The sequence below is a fragment of the Takifugu rubripes genome, chromosome 18, assembly GCF_901000725.2.
Source record: "Takifugu rubripes chromosome 18, fTakRub1.2, whole genome shotgun sequence".
In the NCBI taxonomy this organism is placed as follows: Eukaryota; Metazoa; Chordata; class Actinopteri; order Tetraodontiformes; family Tetraodontidae; genus Takifugu; species Takifugu rubripes.
In genome coordinates, this window is record NC_042302.1 from 2,302,266 (window position 1) to 2,328,181 (window position 25,916).

The window sequence follows — 25,916 nt, forward strand, 5'->3', positions numbered from 1 at the left end:
CTGAAATAGTTTGTACAGAAACACACAAGATGACAAGTGAGGCCACGCCCCCAAAAACACCAAAGGTGACGTTCCATGACAGACGCTCATGATTCAGAGTCCACCAGGGCATCCTGTGGAGAAGTGACGCAACTCACCGTAACACCATGTCTCAAATACATGCACACACACACACACATGCACACACACACATACACATGCACACACACAGACACACACACACTGCAGGGAGACAGATCCTGTATTTCTACTTTGGGGATGTGTGTGACAGACATTTCAAACTTAAAAAGAAAAAGGAGGTTGACACAGGTAAGGATCTGGGCTGAAGGTTCTCCTCAGACTGGATGGTCCTCTCTTGGCTCCGCCCCTTCAGTCTCAACAAGACCTGGCTCCACATGTCAACGGGGGACAAAGAGGATGATGAAGGCAATCAACATCCCGGAAGAAAAAGACCTGCCTGTAGATAATCTGAGATGTTCTGACGTTCAGTCTGGAAACTCCTGATTCCAACCACGTCTTCTCACTCAGCCAAGAACGAGACTGAGGTTGACGGGAGGTCAGGAGGCCGGGTGACGGAGACGGGGGAGGAAAAATGGCCTGCTGCCGCCAGCACCATGAGATCAACCTCAAGATGTGGGAGGAGCCAGGGGCGGGGCTATAATTACAGTTATTTCTATTTATTAACTACAGTTGCTTCATGAGCCATCAGCAGGAGGGTCCCCCTACATGAGCCTGGTCCTGCTCAAGGTTTCTTCCTGTTAAAGGGGAGTTTTTTCTTGCCACTGTTGCTTGTTGGGGGTCAGGCCCTGGGATTCTGGAAAGCACCTAGAGACAATTTTGATTGTAACAGACGCTATATAAATAAAAATTGATTGATGAGTCCATCTGAAGCTGCTGTAACATCGGAAATGGTGACAATTATCAAACAACCATAACTCCCCATTTATCTCCATGTTTTTATTTGTCCTGGTGTCAGTAAAATTGTTGTATTTTAGTGTGATTGGTTGTAAAAAAGAGTCTGACAGGAAGTGCTTTGCTGCAATTTCACCTCAGGCTAACGCTCAGCAGCGTTTAAAAGTCTCATCTCACCAACGCTGTGTTTGTATGATGCCAACGGCTAATTTATAAATGACATTAAGACGATTATACTTCTGTCATCCAGCAGAGAAAGCCAGTGTTTTTAAAAAGGCACTTGCGACTTTGCGTCTCACTTTTCTTTTGTCTTCAAGATTTAATCCAAAACAACATTGAATATTCCAGGAAAAACTTTCATTTACGTTTGCTTCCTGGCTCTGCTAACGTAAATGTCATCAGATAGCCTGCAGACAGCCACCAGGGAGTAGTGTAATGTCATATTTTCTCATTTCAATAATCCAAAATATTCTAGGATGCTCTCTCTGAAAGAGGAATGTTGGATACCCTCCGTTAGCATCAAAGCTCCGCCCACTTCTCGCTGTCACCCGATGAAATTTCTTATGCTGTTTCAGCAGCTTTTGACCTCTGACCTGCCCTTGATCAGTCCTGTCACATGGACGATGTCAGAAAACACATGACAGAGGAAGACGGGAGGTCAGAGGTCGTGACAGCTCAGTTGCCAGGGAAACGAGTTGATTCTGCCCGTGATGCGTTTTTATATCTGATTCGTTTTTTTCCATCTGATCACGTGAAAACTTTAAATATGACGTATTCAGCACTTTTCTAAAACTGCTGAGGCGGCGTCAGTATCTCCATGGAGACCATCTGACCTGTCAATAAACAGCAGGATGGACAGTGAACACCACATCCATCAAAAGAGCTAAGCTAGCAGTTTTATGCCTGCTAACATCAGCTAAAAACGTTGCTGGAAATCAAAGAAAAACAAAGTTGACGACACTGTAATTCAAATGTTTAAAACAACAGCTGCTTTAGATTAAATGCTGATTTGTTTCTAAGTTTACAGGTGGAAGAATTCGTAAATGTGATTCAGCCAATCAGGATGATGTTTAGAGGTCAGGTGATCGAGACGCATCACAGCACAATGACGAGTCGTCGTAGTTTTTACTGGTTTTACTGGGTGTCACAGAAAGATAACCAGTTTGCTAGCAACATACAAACTGTTCGTGCTGCTTTTAGAAGGCTGAACTGGACAAAACTTGGTTTAAACTCATTTCTGTAAGCAAATCAATGACAGTTTTGTTTGACCTGCTGATGGTTCAAATGAGGTAAACAGATGTGTTCCGCTAACGGAGCCACGGCGGCTGTCAGTCGAAGCTTCGATGGTTGGCGGGCGTCATCGATCCGCTGTGTCCTGTGTTTGATGATGGATTTACAACGATGCCGAGCAGATGGGCAAGACGCAGCTTTATTGAATAAAGCTTTATTTAACAAGGTTATCCTGACAGAGACCACAGAGGAATGGGCTGGGTCAGGCACTGAAGGTCAGAGGTCGTCAGTGGCTCGTTTCATTGGTGTAATGTGTGTGTGTGTGTGTAGGAGAGAGAGAGATCTTGTTTATCTGCTGATGCTCCCTGACTCTGATAAATATCTGACACTGGAGCATTGTCAGAACTCGCTGGTGTGTTTTAGAACCAGTCTCTGAGTTCCAGTCTGAAGGCTTTCCAAGTTCAAGTGTAAAATTGTCTGGTTTCTTCAGGCTGCTCCGCTCCGTCTCATGACGTCTGAAAGAGGTGAGGGAAAAGAAGAGGGGAAGAAACAGAACAGACTGAGCTTTCATTCTGTGAAGTTTTTAAAGTTCAGCGAGAACACGGAGAACACGGAGAACACGCGGAGCAGCGAGGGCACCCGTCTGCAGAACAGGAAAAGAGACGCATGACTTCACAGCAGCACCACCTAAAATAACCTACAATGATTAATTCATGTTTTCTTCATCTTCTGTCCATCATTCATGAAGACAAAAGACGGTGCTGGGACGTAGTGGCCATGGCCATGACAACTTCACCAACACTGAGATGTCTATAATCTATCTATCTATCTATCTATCTATCTATCTATCTATCTATCTATCTATCTATCTATCTAGCTATCTAGCTATCTATCTAGCTATCTAGCTATCTATCTAGCTATCTAGCTATCTAGCGATCTATCTATCTCAGTGTATATTTGTTTCCCCTACAACTCTAATATTCTTTCCTCCATCCATCATCTTCTCTCAGCATTGGAACCTGCAGGAGCCCCCACGCTCTACCGTGTGTGTGTGTGTGTGTGTGTGTGTGTGTGTGTGTGTGTGTGTGTGTGTGTAACATGCGCGCGTGTGTTCTCATGCACACGAGAGGTTAAACAAAAAGAGACGCTGTGACTTTGAGCCTGCAGCAAAAATGAAAGTGTGAAGGCTTAAACTGAATAATTGTATTTTCTCCTCTGTTAGAAACGACCCTGAACGCTAATGTATTCACGGCCTCCCTCCTTCCATCCCTCCCTCCTCCCTCCGTTCTCCAGGTTTAGACCTACGTGTACATTATCTTGTTGTTTCTTTGCAGAACTTCGCTGACGTCTGACGAGCTGCTGCAGAGAGAAACGTTCCCACCAACACGAGCGTCATTTCCCCAGATAATGAGAGTGGGATAGACTGGTTATACTGGGAGGGGGAGGGGCCACTTGGTGATTTGATATATGTGTGAACACACACCTGAGTAATGACCTGGGGAAGAGTATCACCAGTTCTGGTCGGGATCAGGTCTAGTCAAATCTAAACATTCCGTCGCCATGGCAATAGGGAGCTAATTGTTGCCCGTGTGCCAGGTTACCCATAATGCTTTGCTCTGAAACAAAGTGGAGAGTCATTACAGGGGACAGCAACAGGGACTGTGTGTGGGTGTGTGTGTGTGTGTGTGTGTGAGAGTGGGTGTGTGTGTGTTTTCAGCAGAAAAACTCTGAAAAGATAAAAATGGACAAACTTATTTTCTCTGGAAAGAATTCCAGATTCAGTCCTCCAGAGTTTTCCCGGCCCTCCTCTGTGCCCTCGCCACCGAAGCAGACCCAACGTCTGATGCTATCTGTTAGCATTCATCACCGTAACTGCCTCTGTTTTCTTTTCCCAGTCCCGACTGGAGCAGGTTAACTGGGAGACGACAGAGAGTTCCCCCACACAGACGGGCTCATTCATCTTCCACTTCAGCTGATCTGCATAAATCTACATAGAGAAGTGCTGGTTTGTTACAGCTCAGCTGCTGATTGGATCCAGTTTCATCAAACGTGGAGGAGAAATGCTCAATTACTGCTAAGCGTGTGTGCTAGCGCAGCATGGTAATACAGCCACAAAAGGGGCAGGCAATCAAAAAGCTCTCAAATCTCATCAGTACCCTCCCCCTTCACACACACACCTGAGAGGATAATACCTCAAGTTAACACCTGTAGGGGACGCTGTCACCTGTGACCCCTCCTCTCTGAAAAACAGGCTGGCAGAGGATTAAAGAGATGATAAGAAGCAGGAACAAGAAGAGTTATCAAAAATCAGTCTGCTCTCTGAAGTGGGAGGTTCTCTGTATTTCTATATTTGTGAGGACTTATGCATCCCCAGCCCCTGACCTTGACCCTGACCCTGGCCTTAATCTTCCCTATGTATCAGTACATGAACACTGATATTCAAGTACATATAGAGCTAAAGTGGGTTGCTCAGTATCACGTTATAATGAAAAACTATCTTGTTATTTCAAGATGTTTTCAGGCTATAACAAGAAACTAGCACATGATTTTGAGAAAAGTTTCATGTTTTAATCACGTGTGCTCAATAACTGTAGTGTCTCAAACCGAACCGTGAAATTAAGCTTCATATTTGCCCCATGCTGCTTTTTTAAATTTGTTTTAAATCTTGCCTGTATCTTGCGTAATATCAGGTTGTGTGAAAAACATCTTATCTGCAAATAATGAGATGTGTCCTCGTTATAACGTGGCACTTTATTTCTAAGCGTGGCAGCAAACTACATTTCCATAGATCTCTGCTGTCAGCCAATCAGAAAAATTGATGTTTGCTCCAACTCACTGCCCTGCGAAAGAACACACACACACACACACACACACACACACACACACACACACACACACACACACACACACACGGCTGGACTGACACTTTACAGCCAATTAGAGTCCAGTTCAGCCAGCTGGATCAAGGTGGGGATGTAAGTGGGCCGTACACTGGTCAGGCTAGGGACGAATCAGTGTCAAGTGCACAGTGTCTGATGTGTGTCTGATGTGTGCGTGTGTCTGTGTGTCTGTGTGCGTGTGTGTGTGTGTGAGAGAGAGAGAGAGAGAGAGCGAGAGAGAGAGTGTCTGCATTGACTCTGTTGTTCATTAAGCATGATGGAGGTGTTCGTTGGACCGAAGCCACGCCCCTAACTCTGCTCCAGTAAGCCTCTGGAGCCAGACTGGTCCTCTGCGGTGGTCCAGCCCATGAACTCCAACACACAGAACTAAGTTGAGTAGCTTCACCAGGCCAGTTCGGATATTTAAAGGGATCCAGTTCACGTGATTCTGCTCCATTTGACTCCTTTCAACTTTCTTGCTGTTTCTTGCCTTTATCTTTAAAATGATAATGTTGTGGAGGGAGCAGCACGGGCAACAAAGGTCACTTCCTGCCACCCTGCTGCATCATTACCTCGATAACCTCGACGCTCTGACCACCGAAGCGTCTGACAGACATAAAATTTGCTGCTAGCTTCAATGGATATGACATCTCTAAACACGCACACACACACACACACACACACACACCCACACACAGAGTGTTTGAACAATGACTTTAATCACCAAAAACACACACCTATAAACACGCAACCTGCCACAGACGGGACACCAAAATGAATGACTCGTGTAACAACCAATGAGAGACTTGGCAGGTGTGTGTCAGTAGCCAATCGAACAGCTGCCGGCGTGAACGCCGACGACCGAGGAGGTCTGTCGGCGTCACCTGTGTGACAGCTGGGGCACGTGTGACCTTCGGCAGCCGGGCACCTTCAAATGCTCATCGTCCTCGCTGCTCCTGTTAGCTTTGAGCTGAAGGAAATGATCAGGGATCCTTGGTTTCTTCACCTGGTTCCTCAGTGTGCAGCTTTTTTGGGGTTTTAAAGAGCATTTGTTGGCAGTTGCGCGTGCATGTCAGAGTCATTGAGCTTGTGTGTCTGGAGAGGTGGGGGGGTGAGGAGGGGTTATCAGGGCTTTTAATCTTTTATTTCTACAGCACTTTGTGTAACATTCCTTGTATGGAAGGTGCTATATAAATAAAATAAAGTCATGTTAATCAGTGCAGCAAGTGTGTGAGCAGCCCTATTATTCCAGTCGGACTGTGGTTACAGCGCCCCTGGTGGTAGCCCGCCCAACGTTCAGTCTGAAGTTACTGTGCTCATGATGACAACCACCCTGTACTGACTCACAGAAACATTAAAGCAGTTTTAGTTTTCAGCTTAGTTTTACTAAAAAATCATCATTTACTTTGACTGCTATTAGTAACTTTACTGTTGTGCTTCCAAATGCTGTAATTTTAGTCTAAATCTGTTCTAAATGACTCACCTGCAAAAGTTACTATAAACGAATTTGAAAATTCAGTGTGAGTTTGTGTGTGCGCGCGTGCCTCAGCAGTCTTTCATCATTTTCTTTGGTCTTTCCAGAGAGAATAAAGAGCAGGATGGAGTGGGTGGTTCTCTCTATTTTTCTCTCTTTGCCTGTCTCTCTCTCTCCATACCTCCACTAGCGCGTGCCTCTCTCTCTCCTCTGCCCGTCTCTCTCCCAGCGCGTCTCTATCTTCCTCTCTTCCGCTTCCTGCGCGTGCCCGTCGCTCTCCCCCTCTCACCCCCTGCCGCTCTCTCTCTCTCCCCTGTCTTTCTCCCGGCGCGTGTCTCACCCCCTCTCCCCCCCTCTCTCTGCCCATCCCTCGCCCTTTCAATCTCCCCCCCAGCGCGTGTCTCTCGCTCTGCCTTCTCTCTTCCTCGCTCTCTCGCTCCTAACACGTGTCTCTCTCCCTCTCCCCCTCTCCCTCTGCCCCAGCGCGTGCCTCTCTCCCGCTCACCTTATCAGTCTCACAGCGCGTGCCCCCCCCCCCCCCGTGCCTGCCTCTCTCTCTCTCTCTCTCTCTCTCTCTCTCTCTCTCTCTCTCTCTCTCTCTCTCTCTCTCTCTCCCGGCGCGCGTGCTTCGCAGCTGCAGTTTGCCATAGACACGAGCTCCCTGCACGAGCGAACGGACCTCTCCTCGGGCTGGCACGAGAGCGTCTCCCCCACCCCGCCCCCTCTTCCTCCTCCTCCTCCTCCTCCTCCTCGCTGGATGGAGGGATGCTAACAGAGTCTTCATCCTCACTCGTCCTCATCAGCACCAGGAGCGGAGAGCTGGCGGAGCAGCAGCGCCTCTTTCCGGGCTGAAAAGTTGAGGACCCGGCTGACTGACGGATCCCCCGGCGGGGGCTCGTGCCGGCGTTAAATCGGGATAATCCTCCGTCACGGTTGAGCTCTGTTCCGGAACCCACACAGACGGATTTGTGTGTTTATGGGATCACTTCTGGCGCCCCGGGATCAGTTTCCAAAAGCTCCCCGGTGTTGAAACTGATCCCGGCTGCTTTAACCGAGCCTCCCGGAGCTTCTCTCCAACTGGGAAGCAGTGACGGGTTCTGACGGGGTGTTGACCAGGTTTTTGGACCCTCGGACAGTCCCGGCTGGACTCCTGACCCGCATCTTTCTCGGGATGTAGGTGCGGTGGAGATTTGCCGGTATCCCAGTGCGGTCTGACCGCAGAAGTTATCGGATATTGTGTGGAGAACAAACCGTCACGGAGCGTTAATGATCGGATCAGCTGTAGCAGAGGATCCCATTAGACCGGATAAACCCGCGGGCTTCCGCGCGGCTGCAGAGGCTCCTTCCCGGGCATCCGTCATCCCTAATCCAGCCCTCATCGATCAGCCGGTGCGGAGCAACCAGGTAAACGATCTGATGCCCTGTGTAATAAACCCGCGGGACTCCCTGAATTACACACTTAATCCCCCCGAGAGAGGCCGAGAGACACCGACCAAGAGGGCAGAGAGAGACGGAGAGTTTTATCATTAATGAAGATGACAATCACAGAAAGGGAGGGAAATCCACCATGAGATGGCCCGAAAAATCTGTTGTTAAGGATCTAATGAGGAGATTAAGATGATGGACCTGTTAGTAAAGTCCTCAGAACCTGAACTTTAATCTAATCATGTGCTCGGGTTCCTCCAGCTGATCTAATGTTCTCTGAGGCGTTTTCATGTCCCACTGAACCAGAACAATAATCCCAGAATAGTCTGATGGGACTCCTTGCTGCTTAATTGTGGCTCTGGAAGAGTTTGAACTTTAACAGCCCGAGGATGAGAACCTGCCGCTCATCATCCCTCAGGTTGATTTAGCCCGTTGAACCATGTGCCCTCACACACACACACACACACACACACACATGCTGCAACAGTGGTTCTGATGTGTGATCTGTGATTAAATCTATCTGAATTAAGACATCAAACCTGAGATTATATGTGATTAACAGGGCTTATCTGTTGTTTACAGTTGATCTATGGATGGTCCACTCACTGTTCCGCCACATCCTCAACAGCAAACCTCCTCCTCCGCTTCGTCCACCTTCTCCTCTACAACCTGTAATCGAGCCATGCAGCATTGATCTCTTCATCTTCGTCGCAAACTCAAACACGCGACCATCTCCTTCCTCTCCTCGGTCAGATTTGCCGCCTGACATGCGAGATGTGCGGAAGCGGTGATTCTGAAGGACATCTGTGACAGTTGAGCCCGAGGTCAGAGGTCAGGTTCTGGACTAGAGCCTACGCGGTCTGGAATCTGAGCGGGACGTCGATGAACTTCCTGATCCTGAACCTTGCGGACGTCTCACCACTGCACCTGCTACATTTTTAGCTAGATGGGACTTAACGACAGCAGCCCGGGCACCATGCGGAACGGCCGCGGCCTCTCGGACCAGTGGGCAGAGTCGGTGGTGGTCCGGCCTCGAACCACGGAGCGCCGCATCACCGTGCACAAGCGGCTGGTGCTGGGCTTTGCCCTCTCCATCCTCACCCTCATCATAGTGACGGCGGTTGCCGTGGCGCTCAGTGTCCGCTTTGAGGACTGCGCCGCTCAAGACCGAGGTGGGGTAACGGGGGAGTCGGGTTCGCGAGGGGGCGGCGGGTCGGCGAAGCTGAACGGGAGCAGAGGGGAGAGGACGGGAGAGCGAGGAGATGAGGAGATGCTTCAACCCTGGAGGAACTCGCGGCTTCCTGGGACGGTGAGGCCGCGACACTACGACCTCCAGCTGGTCGTCTACATGGACAACTTCACCTTCTCTGGAGACGTCAGCATAGAGTTGGAGTGTGTGGACGCCACCAGGTTCATCGTGCTGCACACCGACAGACTGGAGGTAAGACGGACGGCTGCTCTGACGATGATCTCTGACCCCTAACATCCTGAAAATAATATTAATTGGTTGATCAACAGATGTTTCGCTGTCGTCAAGCTTGTAATGAATTCATTTGTTTATGTTTCACCGCGTTCACCTCGCTGCTTTCAAAAACCTGACCCTCGCTAACAAAGAATGCTATTTCCGGGTTTCGGCCTCAGAGATTTCCTTAAGGAGGCTAATTAAACATCAAAGCTGCAGTTTCATCCGAATTTCTGATATGATTACTGCGAGACGAAGCCTCGGAGAAACGCCCGAGCGGCGAACATCTCGCTGATGTGTCGGGGTAAATCTGTCTAATTCTGGCCAATTGAAACCCGGCAGCCTTTTGTGGTTTTTGTTTTTGTGTGTGTTCAGGGTGATAATGAAGAGGTGTTGTTGTGCCTGGCAGGTCTCCAAAGGTCTGCTCAGCGTCAGTTCATTATAAAAAAAGAAAATCTGTGTAAACAGGCCAAAAAATATATATCATAGAACGGAAACTGTGTGTGTGTGTGTGTGTTGGGGGGGAGGGGTTATCTGTCTCTTTTCTAAAATGATCTAATATTCAAAATCCGAAGTACAGCTAATTTCACTCACCGCTAACAAACCATAGCGAGTGTAAAAGTGCAGTAAAGACGTTGTGAGCGGTGCGTAAATGTGCCAGCAAAGGTGAGAAAAACATCATGATTATACTAACATTTAAAAGAGTAAAGATGCTAGGTGCCATTTTCTTCCAGCTCAGGTTTGTAAATGCTACCAAAATGCTAAACCGAAGGCTGAAAACAACACGCGGGTCGATAAAAACAGCCGACGAGTGTTTTTTATTAGTAAAAACTGAAACATCAAGTTAGCATCTGTCCGTTTTTTGGGATTCTGGTCAATAAAGTTTCAGCAGTGTTGACATAACAGCTGCTTACATTAGCTTCTTTTGTATGTTGCTCAGTTATAAATCATTTTTAAAATTTCACATTTAACTTTATTCTTTATGGGTGCGGTGTCTTTTTAATTTCTCAAGTTTTTTATTTTGAAAACTGCCTGGATCCAGTTCCTGCCTGGACACTCGTGACGCCCTGCAATGCTAACAGAAACGTTTGTGTCGTAGGAACTATAGAAGGTTCCTCAGTTGTTCCTACATGAAACAGCTGATTTACCTGAGCTGAGAAGGACACACAGAGCTCTGAGATGCTGTTCTGGAGAACCTTCAGCTGTTCTGGAGAACCTTCAGCTGTTTAGGAGAACCTTCAGCTGTTCAGGAGAACCTTCAGCTGTTTAGGAGAACCTTCAGCTGTTTAGGAGAACCTTCAGCTGTTTAGGAAACCCTTCAGCTGTTTAGGAGAATCTTCAGGAGAACCTTCAGCTGTTCTGGAGAACCTTCAGCTGTTTAGGAGACCCTTCAGCTGTTTAGGAGACCCTTCAGCTGTTCTGGAGAACATTCAGCTGTTTAGGAGAACCTTCAGCTGTTCTGGAGAACATTCAGCTGTTTAGGAGAGCCTTCAGCTGTTTAGGAGAACCTTCAGCTGTTCTGGAGAACATTCAGCTGTTTAGGAGAGCCTTCAGCTGTTTAGGAGAACCTTCAGCTGTTCTGGAAAACATTCAGCTGTTTAGGAGAGCCTTCAGCTGTTTAGGAGAACCTTCAGCTGTTCTGGAGAACATTCAGCTGTTTAGGAGAACCTTCAGCTGTTTAGGAGACCCTTCAGCTGTTTAGGAGAACCTTCAGCTGTTCTGGAGAACCTTCAGCTGTTTAGGAGAATCGTCAGGAGAACCTTCAGCTGTTCTGGAGAACATTCAGCTGTTTAGGAGAGCCTTCAGGAGAACCTTCAGCTGTTCAGGAGAATCTTCAGCTGTTCTGGAGAACCTTCAGCTGTTCTGGAGAACCTTCAGCTGTTTAGGAGAACCTTCAGCTGTTTAGGAGAACCTTCAGCTGTTCAGGAGAACCTTCAGCTGTTCTGGAGAACCTTCAGCTGTTTTTTGGGATTCTGGTCAATAAAGTTTCAGCAGTGTTGACATAACAGCTGCTTACATTAGCTTCTTTTGTATGTTGCTCAGTTATAAATCATTTTTAAAATTTCACATTTAACTTTATTCTTTATGGGTGCGGTGTCTTTTTAATTTCTCAAGTTTTTTATTTTGAAAACTGCCTGGATCCAGTTCCTGCCTGGACACTCGTGACGCCCTGCAATGCTAACAGAAACGTTTGTGTCGTAGGAACTATAGAAGGTTCCTCAGTTGTTCCTACATGAAACAGCTGATTTACCTGAGCTGAGAAGGATACACAGAGCTCTGAGATGCTGTTCAGGAGAACCTTCAGCTGTTCTGGAGAACCTTCAGCTGTTTAGGAGAACCTTCAGCTGTTCAGGAGAACCTTCAGCTGTTCTGGAGAACCTTCAGCTGTTTAGGAGAACCTTCAGCTGTTCAGGAGAACCTTCAGCTGTTCTGGAGAACCTTCAGCTGTTTAGGAGAACCTTCAGCTGTTTAGGAAACCCTTCAGCTGTTTAGGAGAATCTTCAGGAGAACCTTCAGCTGTTCTGGAGAACCTTCAGCTGTTTAGGAGACCCTTCAGCTGTTCTGGAGAACCTTCAGCTGTTTAGGAGACCCTTCAGCTGTTTAGGAGAACCTTCAGCTGTTCTGGAGAACCTTCAGCTGTTTAGGAGAATCGTCAGGAGAACCTTCAGCTGTTCTGGAGAACATTCAGCTGTTTAGGAGAGCCTTCAGGAGAACCTTCAGCTGTTCAGGAGAATCTTCAGCTGTTCTGGAGAACCTTCAGCTGTTCTGGAGAACCTTCAGCTGTTCTGGAGAACCTTCAGCTGTTCTGGAGAACCTTCAGCTGTTTAGGAGACCCTTCAGCTGTTTAGGAGAACCTTCAGCTGTTCTGGAGAACCTTCAGCTGTTTAGGAGACCCTTCAGCTGTTTAGGAGAACCTTCAGCTGTTCTGGAGAACCTTCAGATGTTTAGGAGAATCTTCAGGAGAACCTTCAGCTGTTCAGGAGAATCTTCCGCTGTTCTGGAGAACCTTCAGCTGTTCTGGAGAACCTTCAGCTGTTTTAGGAGACCCTTCAGCTGTTTAGGAGGAACATCAGCTGTTTAGGAGAACCGTCAGCTGTTCTGGAGAACCTTCAGCTGTTTAGGAGAATCTTCAGGAGAACCTTCAGCTGTTCAGGAGAATCTTCAGCTGTTCTGGAGAACCTTCAGCTGTTCTGGAGAACCTTCAGCTGTTTAGGAGACCCTTCCGCTGTTTAGGAGAACCTTCAGCTGTTTAGGAGAACCTTCAGCTGTTTAGGAGACCCTTCAGCTGTTCTGGAGAACATTCAGCTGTTTAGGAGAGCCTTCAGCTGTTTAGGAGAACCTTCAGCTGTTTAGGAGAACCTTCAGCTGTTCTGGAGAACCTTCAGCTGTTCTGGAGAACCTTCAGCTGTTTAGGAGAATCTTCAGGAGAACCTTCAGCTGTTCAGGAGAATCTTCAGCTGTTCTGGAGAACCTTCAGCTGTTCTGGAGAACCTTCAGCTGTTTAGGAGGACCTTCAGCTGTTTAGGAGACCCTTCAGCTGTTTAGGAGACCCTTCAGCTGTTTAGGAGGACCTTCAGCTGTTTAGGAGACCCTTCAGCTGTTTAGGAGAACCTTCAGCTGTTTAGGAGACCCTTCAGCTGTTTAGGAGACCCTTCAGCTGTTTAGGAGAACCTTCAGCTGTTTAGGAGACCCTTCAGCTGTTCTGGAGAACATTCAGCTGTTTAGGAGAGCCTTCAGCTGTTTAGGAGAACCTTCAGCTGTTTAGGAGAATCTTCAGGAGAACCTTCAGCTGTTCAGGAGAATCTTCAGCTGTTCTGGAGAACATTCAGCTGTTTAGGAGAGCCTTCAGCTGTTTAGGAGAACCTTCAGCTGTTTAGGAGAATCTTCAGGAGAACCTTCAGCTGTTCAGGAGAATCTTCAGCTGTTCTGGAGAACCTTCAGCTGTTCTGGAGAACCTTCAGCTGTTTAGGAGACCCTTCAGCTGTTTAGGAGGACCTTCAGCTGTTTAGGAGACCCTTCAGCTGTTTAGGAGAACCTTCAGCTGTTTAGGAGACCCTTCAGCTGTTTAGGAGAACCTTCAGCTGTTCTGGAGAACCTTCAGCTGTTTAGGAGACCCTTCAGCTGTTCTGGAGAACATTCAGCTGTTTAGGAGACCCTTCAGCTGTTCTGGAGAACATTCAGCTGTTTAGGAGAGCCTTCAGCTGTTTAGGAGAACCTTCAGCTGTTTAGGAGACCCTTCAGCTGTTTAGGAGAACCTTCAGCTGTTCTGGAGAACCTTCAGCTGTTTAGGAGACCCTTCAGGAGAACCTTCAGCTGTTCTGGAGAACCTTCAGCTGTTTAGGAGGACCTTCAGCTGTTTAGGAGACCCTTCAGCTGTTTAGGAGAACCTTCAGCTGTTCTGGAGAACCTTCAGCTGTTTAGGAGACCCTTCAGGAGAACCTTCAGCTGTTCAGGAGAACCTTCAGCTGTTCTGGAGAACCTTCAGCTGTTTAGGAGACCCTTCAGCTGTTCTGGAGCTGGATCACACAAGGTTCTTTCAGGTCGTGGACACGTGAGGTCCAATCCTGGAGACACATGACGTCTCATCAAACAGACGATGTCATTGAAATGCAATTTCCTTGTGGGGAACATCTGACGGCCTCTCCGTGCACTTCGCTGACTCACCAGAAACGGCCGTGGCTTTAATCCAGGCTGGTACCTCTCCGTGTCAGCGGACTCTGCCTTCGTATCGATCGGCGGGTTCATCAAAGAGCAAACAGCCCGGCACACACGTTTGATGAGTCCCGGTGTTGGCAGCAGCACTCCCATGATGCATTTCTGCTTACCCTCCGTACGTTTCCTCAAACTCCTGCCGTCAACTCTGTTCGGGTTTACGTGGCGCGAGCTCAGCTGACATCCCCTGGAGCTGTTCCATGGAGAAAATGAGACGATCTTCCTTGTGCCAGTCTCCTTCCCGGGGATCTGAAATGGGCCACAGTCACCCAGTCCAGACCTGTCAGACTCTTCAGGAGGATGAATCTGATCCAGGTGGTGGAGATGTTGACCAGGTGTGGAGCTAGGTGGGTTTTAGTTGGGACCTTTTCTGCTCATAAAGGGGTTAGAGGAAGAACTTTCTGAAGATCAGCACCTGCAGGTTTATCTTCTCTGTGCTGGGCGACAGACTTGAGTTCAGGGTGGCCATTTTAGAAGCCTTATCACATAAGATCACCATTAAGAGTCCCAACTACACATCATTCGACCAGACAACAATGAAATAAACACATATTTTCCTCTTCACGCCTTCAGGTGGACCGCGTGTCTGTCACACTTGAAGGTGGAGCTGGTGGGCGTCCCATCAACAGACCTGGGGGCGGAGTCATGAGAATCAACCGCCACTTCCCGTACGCAGCCAATCAGATGCACGTGGTGGTGCTGCACCGCGAGCTGAAGCCAATGAGAGTTTACCGCTTGAACATGAGCTTCGACGCTGCCATTGAGGACGAGCTGCTGGGCTTCTTCAGGAGTTCCTACACCCTGCAGAGAGAGAGACGGTACACACACACACACACACCCACACACACACGCACACACACACACACACACACACACACACACAACTCACAGTTTTTCCAGCAGCAGGTGGTTCAGCTAGAAAAGGTCAACGTGTCACATGCGAGACATTGATTAACTCACACATTGCTGTTGGAGTGTGTATGGACATGTGAATGTCCTACATATCCACCACACACACACACATACACACACACAGATAAACACACACACACAAGCCTTTGCTGCAGTCTTCACATCAGATTTCTTGTCTACTGTGCTGATAGAGTGTGTATGCGTGTGTGTGTGTGTGTGCTATTAATAGGGCGGTTGAACCGCCCATGCTTGTGACATCATCAGTCTCTCCCCAGGTTTCCCCAGGTGTGCACTTGCTCCGCCCATTTTTCCCAGACATGACTTGGGCAAGCTCGGGACAGTTCTGTATCCCAAAATACATTTCACCAATGGCCAGCAGCAGCAGCAATGGTAGAAGTTACCTACATTAAAGTTCAAACGGCCAAGCGTGAACTCAAAAGGTTCATATCTTCATACTGAGGAACAGCTAATGTGATACTTTCTGGGCATTTTTCGCTTCCTTTCACAGTAAAAGCATTGAGACGAGACGATGACTGATGTCTGGTTCTTCTGTGATTCTCAGTTAAATGTCTTTCATGCTGAGGTTAGGCTGAGATCAAAGGCTCGGCGGCCATGTGTGGACAGCACAAACAAACGAGTTCAGAGGTCTGAGCATCCGTATTCCAGATGTTTTGGGGATTTGTTGTTACCAGCCGGTTAATAACTGTTAGCAAGAGTTTCAGATGCGTTTCCACTGTTTGATCAACAATCTCAATTGTTTCCACATTCTTCTGTTCCAGCTGCAGCACAGTTTGGCTTCACTGCCTTCTTTGATGAAGCTTTTTCTGTTTTGCCCTCTTTTGCTTCAGCACGTGTTCGTTTGCATCCGTTGCTCCACGGACAGCCGACACGCTCGCCGTTAGCTGCAGTTTGGATCGATTCTAGATCAATGCAGCAGCTGACGGAGCAGCGAAGCTCGATCAAACCGCAACAGCCTGTTAGTTCGAGTCCAGCTCTCTGGGTGACTGTGATCGCTGGAACAGGTGGAAATGACTGTAATAAAACAGTAAATAGACGTTTGTCCACAGACAAACATAGGTGATGCTGATCAGGGATCAGCAGAGCCGGAAGACATGGTTTGCCTCGGTTAGCACTGCTGGTTTAGCTTCTGCTGATGAGTTCAGAGTCATTGTTGGGGGAATCCCAGTAGTTGGGTGGGGATGAGAGGAAAGAAAAGTTCTCAGCTCTTGGTGGCGTTTGTAAGAACATCATTTTTTATTAGTCTGTTTCCAGGGCACTCGAGGTTAAATTAGCAATTGTTGCACATTTTATATTAATTTTACCTACAAGCTTCAGATTAGCCTAAGGGTTAGCATGATGCAGGGGAGCTAATGCTAACACACAGGCTATTGTGGAGTGTGTTTGATTTTTATATTAACACACACGTGTGTGCATACACATTGGCTCAATGGCCTCTACACTGACCTGCTGTCGGCTGGTCACATGATGTCACAGCAGGACGCTAATGTCAATATGGGGTGAATGTATAGGAAACTGTTTCTGTGTTCCTCCAGATCATCCAGTATATATAATCAGAGCTGTAAAAGATTAAAATGAGGTCAAAACAAGATGATCACTGATATTTTTGATTTGCTGAGCACCAGTTCCGAACAATCAGTGCATCAATGATGAGGAGTCTCCATGAGAACAAGTATGAGTCCCAGTGAGAGAGAAGATGATTGGTCAGCAGATCTATCAGCTGATTGGTTAGTCTCTCAAAGTTCAGATGAGACCGTTGAGATCAGCAATGAGGTCAGTGGAACCTTGAGAGCCTACAGGACGTGGCAGACCACTGAAAGAACCCTGGCTAAATGGGAATTGTGGGTGAAATCTGCTGGTTTCAGCTGGGATTTGGTACATCCCATAATAACGGGGCTGTTATTGTTCCCCCTTCCCGGCCAAGGACGACAAACATCCCATTATCGTACATTTTATAAGATTATGCTGTGGTCTGAAGTGTGTTCAGATTGATAATCGAGTCGGGGCGACAATCGTAAATATTAAACATTTTCAATATGCGCAACGAAAAATTCTCGTGTGTGTGGGGAGAACCGACGACTCCCGAGTCAAGACTCCGTGAGTTGTGACCTAGAGCGGACCGTAGCCAATTAGGACTGAGGAGGAAGGAAGCAGGCGTTCATTTTAAGTTTGATTGTTACAAACAGTCCCAAGACCCCCATCATTCCCTCTTCACGTACACCCTCTTCCATGTTATGGGTTCTGTTTTCTTGCTGGTTCTGTTTTTCTTCTTTGTTTTGTGAGATCACAAGTGATCCCTCGATCAAAAGTGTTCAATGACTCATGTTTTGGTCTTCATGTGTGGCGTCTGTAACAAATAAATGACCTCTTCTTAAGATTTAGACAACCCTTATGTGTGTACCCCGCCCCATTTTTAGCACATGACGCCATCAAGCCCCGCCCCCTTCATCAGAGGTAGATTTACAACAAAGATGATGAAGCAGCTTCCTGTGTGAAACTGGAGCTGAGGGGGCACTCACACACACACACACACACACACACACACACACACACACTGATCAACATGCACCCAAACACCTGATTCAACACTTTGGTCTTCTGTCCCTGAATCTGTATGTGTGTGTGTGAGTGTGTGTGTGTGTGTTTTAGGTGTTCTCTGATGATGCTGTAGGCTTCACTGTCAATCAGGATTATTGTAACAACGAGCGTTACCCTGGCACCAGAGACTGTTGGCAACCTGCAGGATGTCACTCTGTGTGTGTGTGTGTGTGTGTGTGTGTGTGTGTGTGTGTGTGTGCGTGCTGTAATAGATTATGTCTTTATCTCGTCCCTCTCAGGCTCTCTCCATTATTTTCCCTCTCTCACTGTCTGTCTGCCTCGATTGTCCTGTTTATTATTCAACTTCTCTCCCACCATTCTTCACCTCCTCGTTCATTCATTCTTCACCTCCTCCCAACGTCATTCTTCACCTCCTCCCCCATTCATCCTTCACCTCCACCCACATTCATTCTTCACCTCCTCCCTCATTCATCCTTCACTTCTACCCACCTTCATCCTTCAGCTCTACCCACCTTCATCCTTCAGCTCTGCCCACCTTCATTCTTCACCTCCTCCCTCATCTTTCACCTCCTCCCATCTTCATTCTTCAACTCTTCCCACCATTCCACGCCTCTATTCAGATTCCGCTATCATTTCTTTGTGTCATTTATTTTAAATTCAGTCATCTCCTCTTCCCCTCATCCCCCTCTCTTTCTCCTCCACATGGCTTTCTTCAACTCCCCTCCTGCTTTTGTTCACCATTTTCTCACTCCTCTTCCTCACCTGCGCCTTGTTTTTCTCCTTTTTCCACCTGTTTCTCCTCATCCTTCCATTTCTCCATCTCGTCACTCATCTCCCCCTCTTCTCCTCCTCTCCTCCTTTTCTTTTCATCTCTTCCACAAATACTGTGAAGTGTCAGAGTGTGATAAGAAAGTTTGCAGATGGATTATAGTCTGGACTTTTCATTTCCTGTCATGTGACTGTCAGATGAGTTGAGCAGAATCAGAAGAAACAGGAAGTGTTTATTTTGGATTATCTCTTCTGTGGAAGCAGCTTTTTCTGAACCGAGTGGGTGAGGACGTTTGCGTCCTGTCGGGTCTGACTTCACGGGATTAACTTCACAACCCTCCGAACTTTCATTCCACCTTATATTTCTCCTTTGATTCATCTAAGCGACTGAAACAAAATCCTCTTTTTACCAGACGGATTTAAGAAAGAACCTGAAGTTTTCCTTGAAGTTTCGCTAATGCTTGCGGGTTTCATCTGTGCTGTCAATCAAACTGGGACAGGAAGGACTACCATACTTCCTGTTTCCCATGTAAATCCTTTTTCATGTTGTCAGTAAATTCTCCCTTTTTATTTGTTAGAGTGATGTTGTTCCACTTCCTGTTTATAACATTCCAGGCACGCTTTCATATTTGTTATTTTTAGACGAATGTTCGCAGAATATCAGATCCACAATAAAAACACTGGCGCATCTCTGGGGACCCTGAACAAACATCCTTCCTCTTTGAAAGTTCCTGATCTAAAATCACATCAACATGAAATAAATGCAGAGAAAACAGCGTAAAGAAAGAGGAGCGGAGAGAGGGTCCGTGAGGGTTTTAAGGAGAAACAATAACAGGAAGTGTGAGAAATGTGTGAGAAAACATTTCTAAAACTCAGGGGTTTTGCTGCTTTGATCTTTTTTGGTTTTAGTGTAACGTTAAGCTGCTGGAGGTTATTCTCTGTGTGTTCTGACAAAGATGTTCGTCAGGCTAAGTGGCTATCGTCGTTAGCTTTCACTATAAAGATCAAAGAACTTTCCCTCTGACGTCTCTTTTCCCTCGCAGCTACTTGGCGGTGACCCAGTTTAGTCCGATCCACGCCCGAAAGGCCTTCCCCTGCTTCGATGAGCCCATCTACAAGGCCACGTTCTCTCTCAGCCTCCGCCACGACCCCCAGTACACCTCCCTGTCCAACATGCCCATTGAGAGCAGCACGCTGGCAGACGAGGACGGATGGGTGACCAATCGCTTCGCCCGGACGCCTCGCATGTCCACCTACTACCTTGCCTGGGCCGTCTGCAACTTCACTTACAAAGAGACACGAACCGAGAACGGTGTGGCGGTGAGTCTGCCACCGTGTCAAGGACAGACACACACACACACATGCATATGCACACACACACTGATGATCATTTTTCGTAAAATGCTTCAAAGTCAAAGCATATCTGGCTCATTTGTAACCATTGACACTCTTCTAGTGTGTGTGTGCATGTTGAGTTTATTGCTTTCTCTCAGTCCTGAGCAGCAAACACAAATGTACTGATTTATTTATCTGTTACTAAAATATAGATACAAACGTTGGGGGTTGTTAAATGTTACCGCTGCTGTTGGCAGTATGACACACCTGTCTCGTGCACACGTGCGTTCAGAAGATAATTCCGAGATCATTTGAAAGATTAGCAGCTTGGGGTTTTGCACAGGGTGTGGTGACTTTTGTCATGTGACTGTGGTTTTGGTCACATGAGCCACAGAGGAAAGAAACAACCTGTTGTTATCTGGAAGTTCTGTTCAATCTGAAAGAAGAGCAGCGATGATGGTGAAGACGAGCCCTATGGGCAGGGATGAAGTCCCCAAGTGATGGTGATGCTAATCTGCAGGAATAGCTGAAGATTATTCAGAACGGAACATATGGCCGAGAGATAATCGTCACATAGAGAGGCCCTGTCTCCTTTTCCTCTCCTCTCCTCTCCTCTCCTCTCCTCTCCTCTCCTCTCCTCTCCTCTCCTCTCCTCTCCTCTCCTCTCCTCTCCTCTCCTCTCCTCTTCCCACTCCCTCTCCTCTCCTCTCCTCTCCTCTCCTCTCCTCTCCTCTCCTCTCCTCTCCTCTCCTCCCCTCCCCTCTCCTCCCCTCCCCTCCCCTCTCCTCTCCTCTCCTCTCCTCTCCTCCCCTCCCCTCCCCTCCCCTCCCCTCCCCTCTCCTCTCCTCTCCTCTCCTCTCCTCTCCTCTCCTCTCCTCTCCTCTCCTCTCCTCTCCTCTCCTCTCCTCCCCTCCAATCTCCTCTCCTCTCCTCTCCTCTCCTCTCCTCTCCTCTCCTCTCCTCTCCTCTCCTCCCCTTTCCTATCCTCTCTTTCCCTCCCTCCCCTCCCCTCCCCTCCCCTCCCCTCCCCTCTCCTCTCCTCTCCTCTCCTCTCCTCTCCTCTCCTCTCCTCTCCTCTCCTCTCCTCTCCTCTCCTCTCCTCTGTTCTTTCTTTCTCCACGCGTTTCAGCCTCAAGGCACTGGAATAGCTGCCGTAGCTGCCGTCTGTTTGCAGAGCAGCTTCCTCTGACACCAACAGTCCTCCTCCTCCTCCTTTATATGAGAAAGAACAAAAATCCTCATCTTTTCTGGCTAAACACGAAAGAGTTGAACTCATCGTCTGGGTCGAGATGACATGATCTGCACCAACTCATGGCTGGAATAAACTTTTATTTACTGTTGAAATTCTGCAGGAAGGGTTTAAATGTCAGCCCAGCAGATGGTAACAGAAGCATCCCATGATAAACAACACTCAATAGGTCAGCTGGGTATTTTTAAATTATAAAAGAAGCTTTAATGTGACAGCGGTTAGTTCAAATAAAGCGTCTCTGTGGAGGGTTAGCTCTGCATGATAATCAGCTGATTTCTGCTTGCCAGAAATCAGTAATCAAACTTCAACAGAGGTTTGATTTTATTTCAAACTCCACTTTAATTTAATTAACAGTCCAGATCAATAACCAAACATTAAACCCCTCAGCTCTATCAACGCATTTAACGAACAGTCCGACCCATCAAATCCTCCAAATCAGAAACTAAAACCAGAATATATCAGATTAATCTCAATAACAACAAAGTGCAGTTTCAATTGGCTGCCGGTCAAACAGAAGTTGCCGTGGTAACCACACAGCTGAGGAGTTTCGGCTGGTGTGTCGCTAACGTCTGCATGCTTCTGGAGTCAACACTCGTCCCGCTGGTCTTGTTGACATTGACGGAGACCCTCATCTGTTTTCTGACTCTGGGTCAGTTTGGCTCCTCACGGCGGCGGCGGCAGCTCAAGTGATGAGACGTGCGGCGCCGCAGCCAGCGGACGTTCGGGTCGGCGGACGTTCATTCTGGATGCGGAGCAGACTGTCTGAGGCCTCAAAGTCAAGGACCTCGGAGTGTGCGTGAGAGAGAGTGCGGTTGGATGTGTGTATGTCTCACGGTGCCCCGCATCAGTTGCTAAACCATCCATCAAATAGCTGCAGCAGCTGAGCGTCCATCAGCTCATCCTTCATCTGAGGGCGACAGACGGAGCGAGTGATGTCACGGATGAGTGCAGAGATAACAAGGAGAGAAGAAAACCAGGAAATGAGAAGAAATGAGGAGAAAAAGAGACGAATGGGGATGAGGTGAGGGGAGCTGGGATTCTGCTCCACAACATAATGTGCTGAAGGAATCGTTTGTTCCCCCCCCTCCGATGACCCGGTAGGGGCACTTTCATGTGTTTCCACAGCAACTCAAAGTTGAGGTGATATCCCATCATGCCACAGGTGAAAGGCCAGACAACAGGACTCTCCAGCTCTACAGGCAGGGTTCTAACTCCAGATCTTCTTCAGATGCATTTTCATTCTGACAAACACCTGTTACTCTGACGTCACGCCGACTTTGCAGAACGATGCGGCGAGCGTGATAAACATGTCTGCGGACGGCACAACAAACCTCACGAGACGACTCTCAATTCAGCGACTCGCTGTCGCAGCAACAAGCTGTGATTTCAATAAGGGCTCCGGTTTTGCAAGCAGATACTCGCCGTGGCGGCTGCAGCGCTCTGAGATGAGTTCAGCTGCGGAGGTCAAAACAAGAGGAAGAGGAGCGGAAAAAGTATGAATATTTCCTGAAAATTGGCAGGGAGCAACCTTGGCATCGTATTTATCAGAATTTCTGTCGGGTTATCAGAGGTGAATCCAGTAAAATGCTAATTAGCTTTATGGCTTTCCTTCACTCAAAACCTGCAGCTCAAACTGGGGAAAAGAAGCAGCTTAAAAAAATGCACCAAACAATTTTCCGTAATGAACAAGAAAATATCAGAATCAGATATTTGCTTGAGCTGCAGATCACCAGTAGCTGTGGCGATCGCACAGGAGAGCAGCGATCAAAAACTGCTCCGTCAAAGAGGCCCGAATAGGCAGCTCTGGCTTACGTTCAGGGTTCCTTCTTGCTTCACATACCCACTTTCTTACTTTCAACTGATTGAGCAGCAACTCAGACGCGGTCCTCGCTCGTTCTGAAGCCATTTTAGATGATCTGGGATCTGCTGGATCCGAGTGCAGCACATTTCTCCTGTGAGAAACCTCTTAGAGAGAAAAGGGATCTGAAGGATCAGATTTTAGTCCATCACAGACTTTAACAGCAGCGCTAACAAACAACCAGACCTTTAAAGACTCCATCAGGAAGATGATGCTCATGTTCATGAGCATGAAAAGGTTTCAATCAGTGATCCCTCCTCCACAATTGATTATTCCACTCCATCTTCTACCATTTCACATATTACGACATATTAAACCAATCATTAACAGCTCTCTGACTGATGATATTGCCAATTATCATTAGTGTTAGCCCCCGTTTTAGCATAAGAACATTCAAACGAACATGAAAAGTACTCCAACGATTGGAATTTCAGATGTGAGAATGTTAGCATTTGTGGTCTTAGCGGTCCAGTGCTGTCGGACTCGCTTCTGATTGTGTTTGAACATCTGAAACTGAAGCTGAACGGGCTCAGACTGAGTTAGCATCTGGACTTTGGCTCAGTCCGATCGTGTTATTTCCTTTTGTCCGCGTTCCTCTCTCTCCATCTCAGATCTCTTTAAACTCGACCTGATTACGTTTGTCTTCTTTCAGATCCGTCTGTACGCTCGGCCTGATGCCATCGCCAGTGGAGCCGGCGACTATGCGCTCCACATCACCAAGAGGCTTCTGGGATTTTACCAAGACTACTTTAAAGTGCAGTACTCACTGCCTAAGCTAGGTAAGACTGCTGACAGCAGGTGGCGCTGTGGCGTCAACCTGCTCTATTGCTACAATGATCAGTTGTTCACCTATTGGTCAGCTCCTCTCCGTATGACCATATTTGGCATTTCCTCTCCCATCCACCAGCCTGTTAATGACTCCTGTCAGCACAGTTAATCCCCTTTAACTCCGCCTCCTTCTTCTGTCCTCATAATTGTTTGTGTTTGACACGCTGGTGCTGCCAGAACCAATCAGCCACGTCACGCTCATGTGCTTCCTTCTCTCTCTGTAGCTAATGTGATCAGCTTGGCGCCGCACCGCCCGTGTCACACACTTCCTTCCTGTCCACATCCATTTAACAGCTCCCATCATCCCAGAATCAGAGCTTCCTGTTGTTGGTCAGGTTTGACGTTAACGTCCTGACCTTCACGCTCATAATAGCTGTGATAACAGGCAGATTTGTTCGATCACACGATCCAGACCGTACAAGGACAACCTCACATCGCCACATTGCTGACTCAAAGGTTCCGTTGTGTTTAGCGGAACAGGAAAAACAACACTGGGCATTTTTTCAAGAACAGCTGATGAATCAGAGGAATGAAGAAGTGATTAGCTTGTGATAAGGTGGCAAATATCTTCTCTTGAGATAGTTTCAGCCACATGTTTCTGAGGAGATATTTCCACTCAACATTTCCGATGCCGCCACGATCTTCTCCTCAGACCTGATCAGGTGATCACTCCCTCAGGTGACTCTGAGTGATCACCTCCTCCCACCGCTGGTTCTGATTAGTGAACATTAACGAGCGTCTCTGATGGATGTTATTAGTTTCCTGAAGCTCCGCTGAGCCTCAGTTCAGTCTCCCCGAGCCGATCTATCAATCTTGTTTGGAACCGCACAGGTGCATCATAGGAACAAAGCGATGTGTTGTTGCGCATTAATGCACAGCTCCGTCAAACAAAACGAGGTTATCAGATGTGAGACTGTTCCTCCAGAGGACCAGGAAAGGCAGCTGGGCTAACGACAGAACCTTTAGCAGCAACGGTGACATTGCACTAGATTAGAAACATCTGCAGCCTGGCCCCGCCCCCTAAACATCCAAGAATCCATCTCGCAGCATGCTTCAGTGGGCCTGATGGTCTGACAGGACCTGATAAAGGAGGCTGAGGGGACGAAGCTGTGAACAAGCAGAGTCCTGATCAAAATACAGATGACCTCGATGTCCCTTCAGGTTCCCTTCTTGTCCCTTCTCCTCCAAGTTTAGCATTTTCTGCTCTTGAGTCTCACATTTAAGAGATGGAATTCATGTCTGTTATGAATCCAGTATCTATGCGTGTGTGTGTGTGTGTGTGTGTGTGTGTGTGTGTGTGTGTGTGTGTGTGTGTGTTGGGTCCCAGGGCCCCAGGGCTCCATCTGCTGTGGTACGGGGCCGGCACCCCCTGAGAGGACGATGCTAAATGGATGATCCAAATTTAAAGAGACAGAGAACCTGATGAAGAGTCAGATCCTCTTCATAAAAATCTAGTCCAGATCCTGCTTTTGATCCGAATAGGCTGGAGCATCGACATTGACCTTGCAATGATTTCTGGTAACGAAAATTCAGCAGACAGAGGTTAAAGGTCAAGTTCAACCACCCTGACTAGTAACCAGCTGTCCCCTCTGTCAATAGCACTATTGCTTATGACCATTTTAGATCAATAATCAGCTGATTTAATGTCTCTAGCTGGGCTATTGTTTCCTACTTAGCTTAAATTTGTTTTGTGATCGACTTCCTGTCAGACCTCTTAAGTTTGTTAATGAAAAACGAAAGAAGAAGTTCGCACATACTGTATGCTGCAGCCTGTTAGGCCAGGCGGTTCCTGGCAGGGAGCTCCTACAGTCAGAACACAAACTCCAAACTTTGACTCATTTTATACCATCCAAACAGTTCACACACACACACGCACACACACACACACATTCCCCACTCTCTGCACAGACTTCGTAAAGGGCCTCTTTAGGCTTCCGTATGAGTCCATCTGATGCTGCAGTAAAGACAAATTCCTCCAGCGGAGGCTCAGGTGATCAAACTGCCTAGAGAATTATCTGTGTGTGTGTGTGTGTGTGTGTGTGTGTGTGTGTGTGACAGAGAGAGTACACCAACTGGACTAATATGCTCTGTTGAGTTCTGTCTCCATCTGGGATCTAGAGACACACAGGCATCCCTGCCGGAGGTCTAATACACACACACACACACACACACACACTCGCACTCGCTCCTATGTTTTCTTTATCTCTCTTTCCTCTTCATGTTTCGTTCAGTCTCTTGTGCCGTCGCCGTGGGCTAACATGGAACAACAGATGGACTCAACACACACGCACACA

At 47.6% G+C, this 25,916-nt stretch overlaps 1 protein-coding gene across 1 annotated transcript in view; it reads left to right on the top strand.

The window, feature by feature from the left end:
- Positions 1-7,149: 7,149 nt before the first annotated feature.
- Positions 7,150-25,916, top strand: part of LOC101065693 (thyrotropin-releasing hormone-degrading ectoenzyme) — a 49,423-nt gene continuing 30,656 nt past the window's right edge. Inside the window, exons 1-5 of the mRNA XM_029825738.1 lie at positions 7,150-7,899; positions 8,503-9,361; positions 14,669-14,913; positions 19,396-19,672; positions 23,447-23,573. Of these exons, the coding sequence (XP_029681598.1) occupies positions 8,867-9,361; positions 14,669-14,913; positions 19,396-19,672; positions 23,447-23,573 (1,144 nt within the window). The 5' untranslated portion in view covers positions 7,150-7,899; positions 8,503-8,866. The remainder of the gene's footprint in view (positions 7,900-8,502; positions 9,362-14,668; positions 14,914-19,395; positions 19,673-23,446; positions 23,574-25,916) is intronic.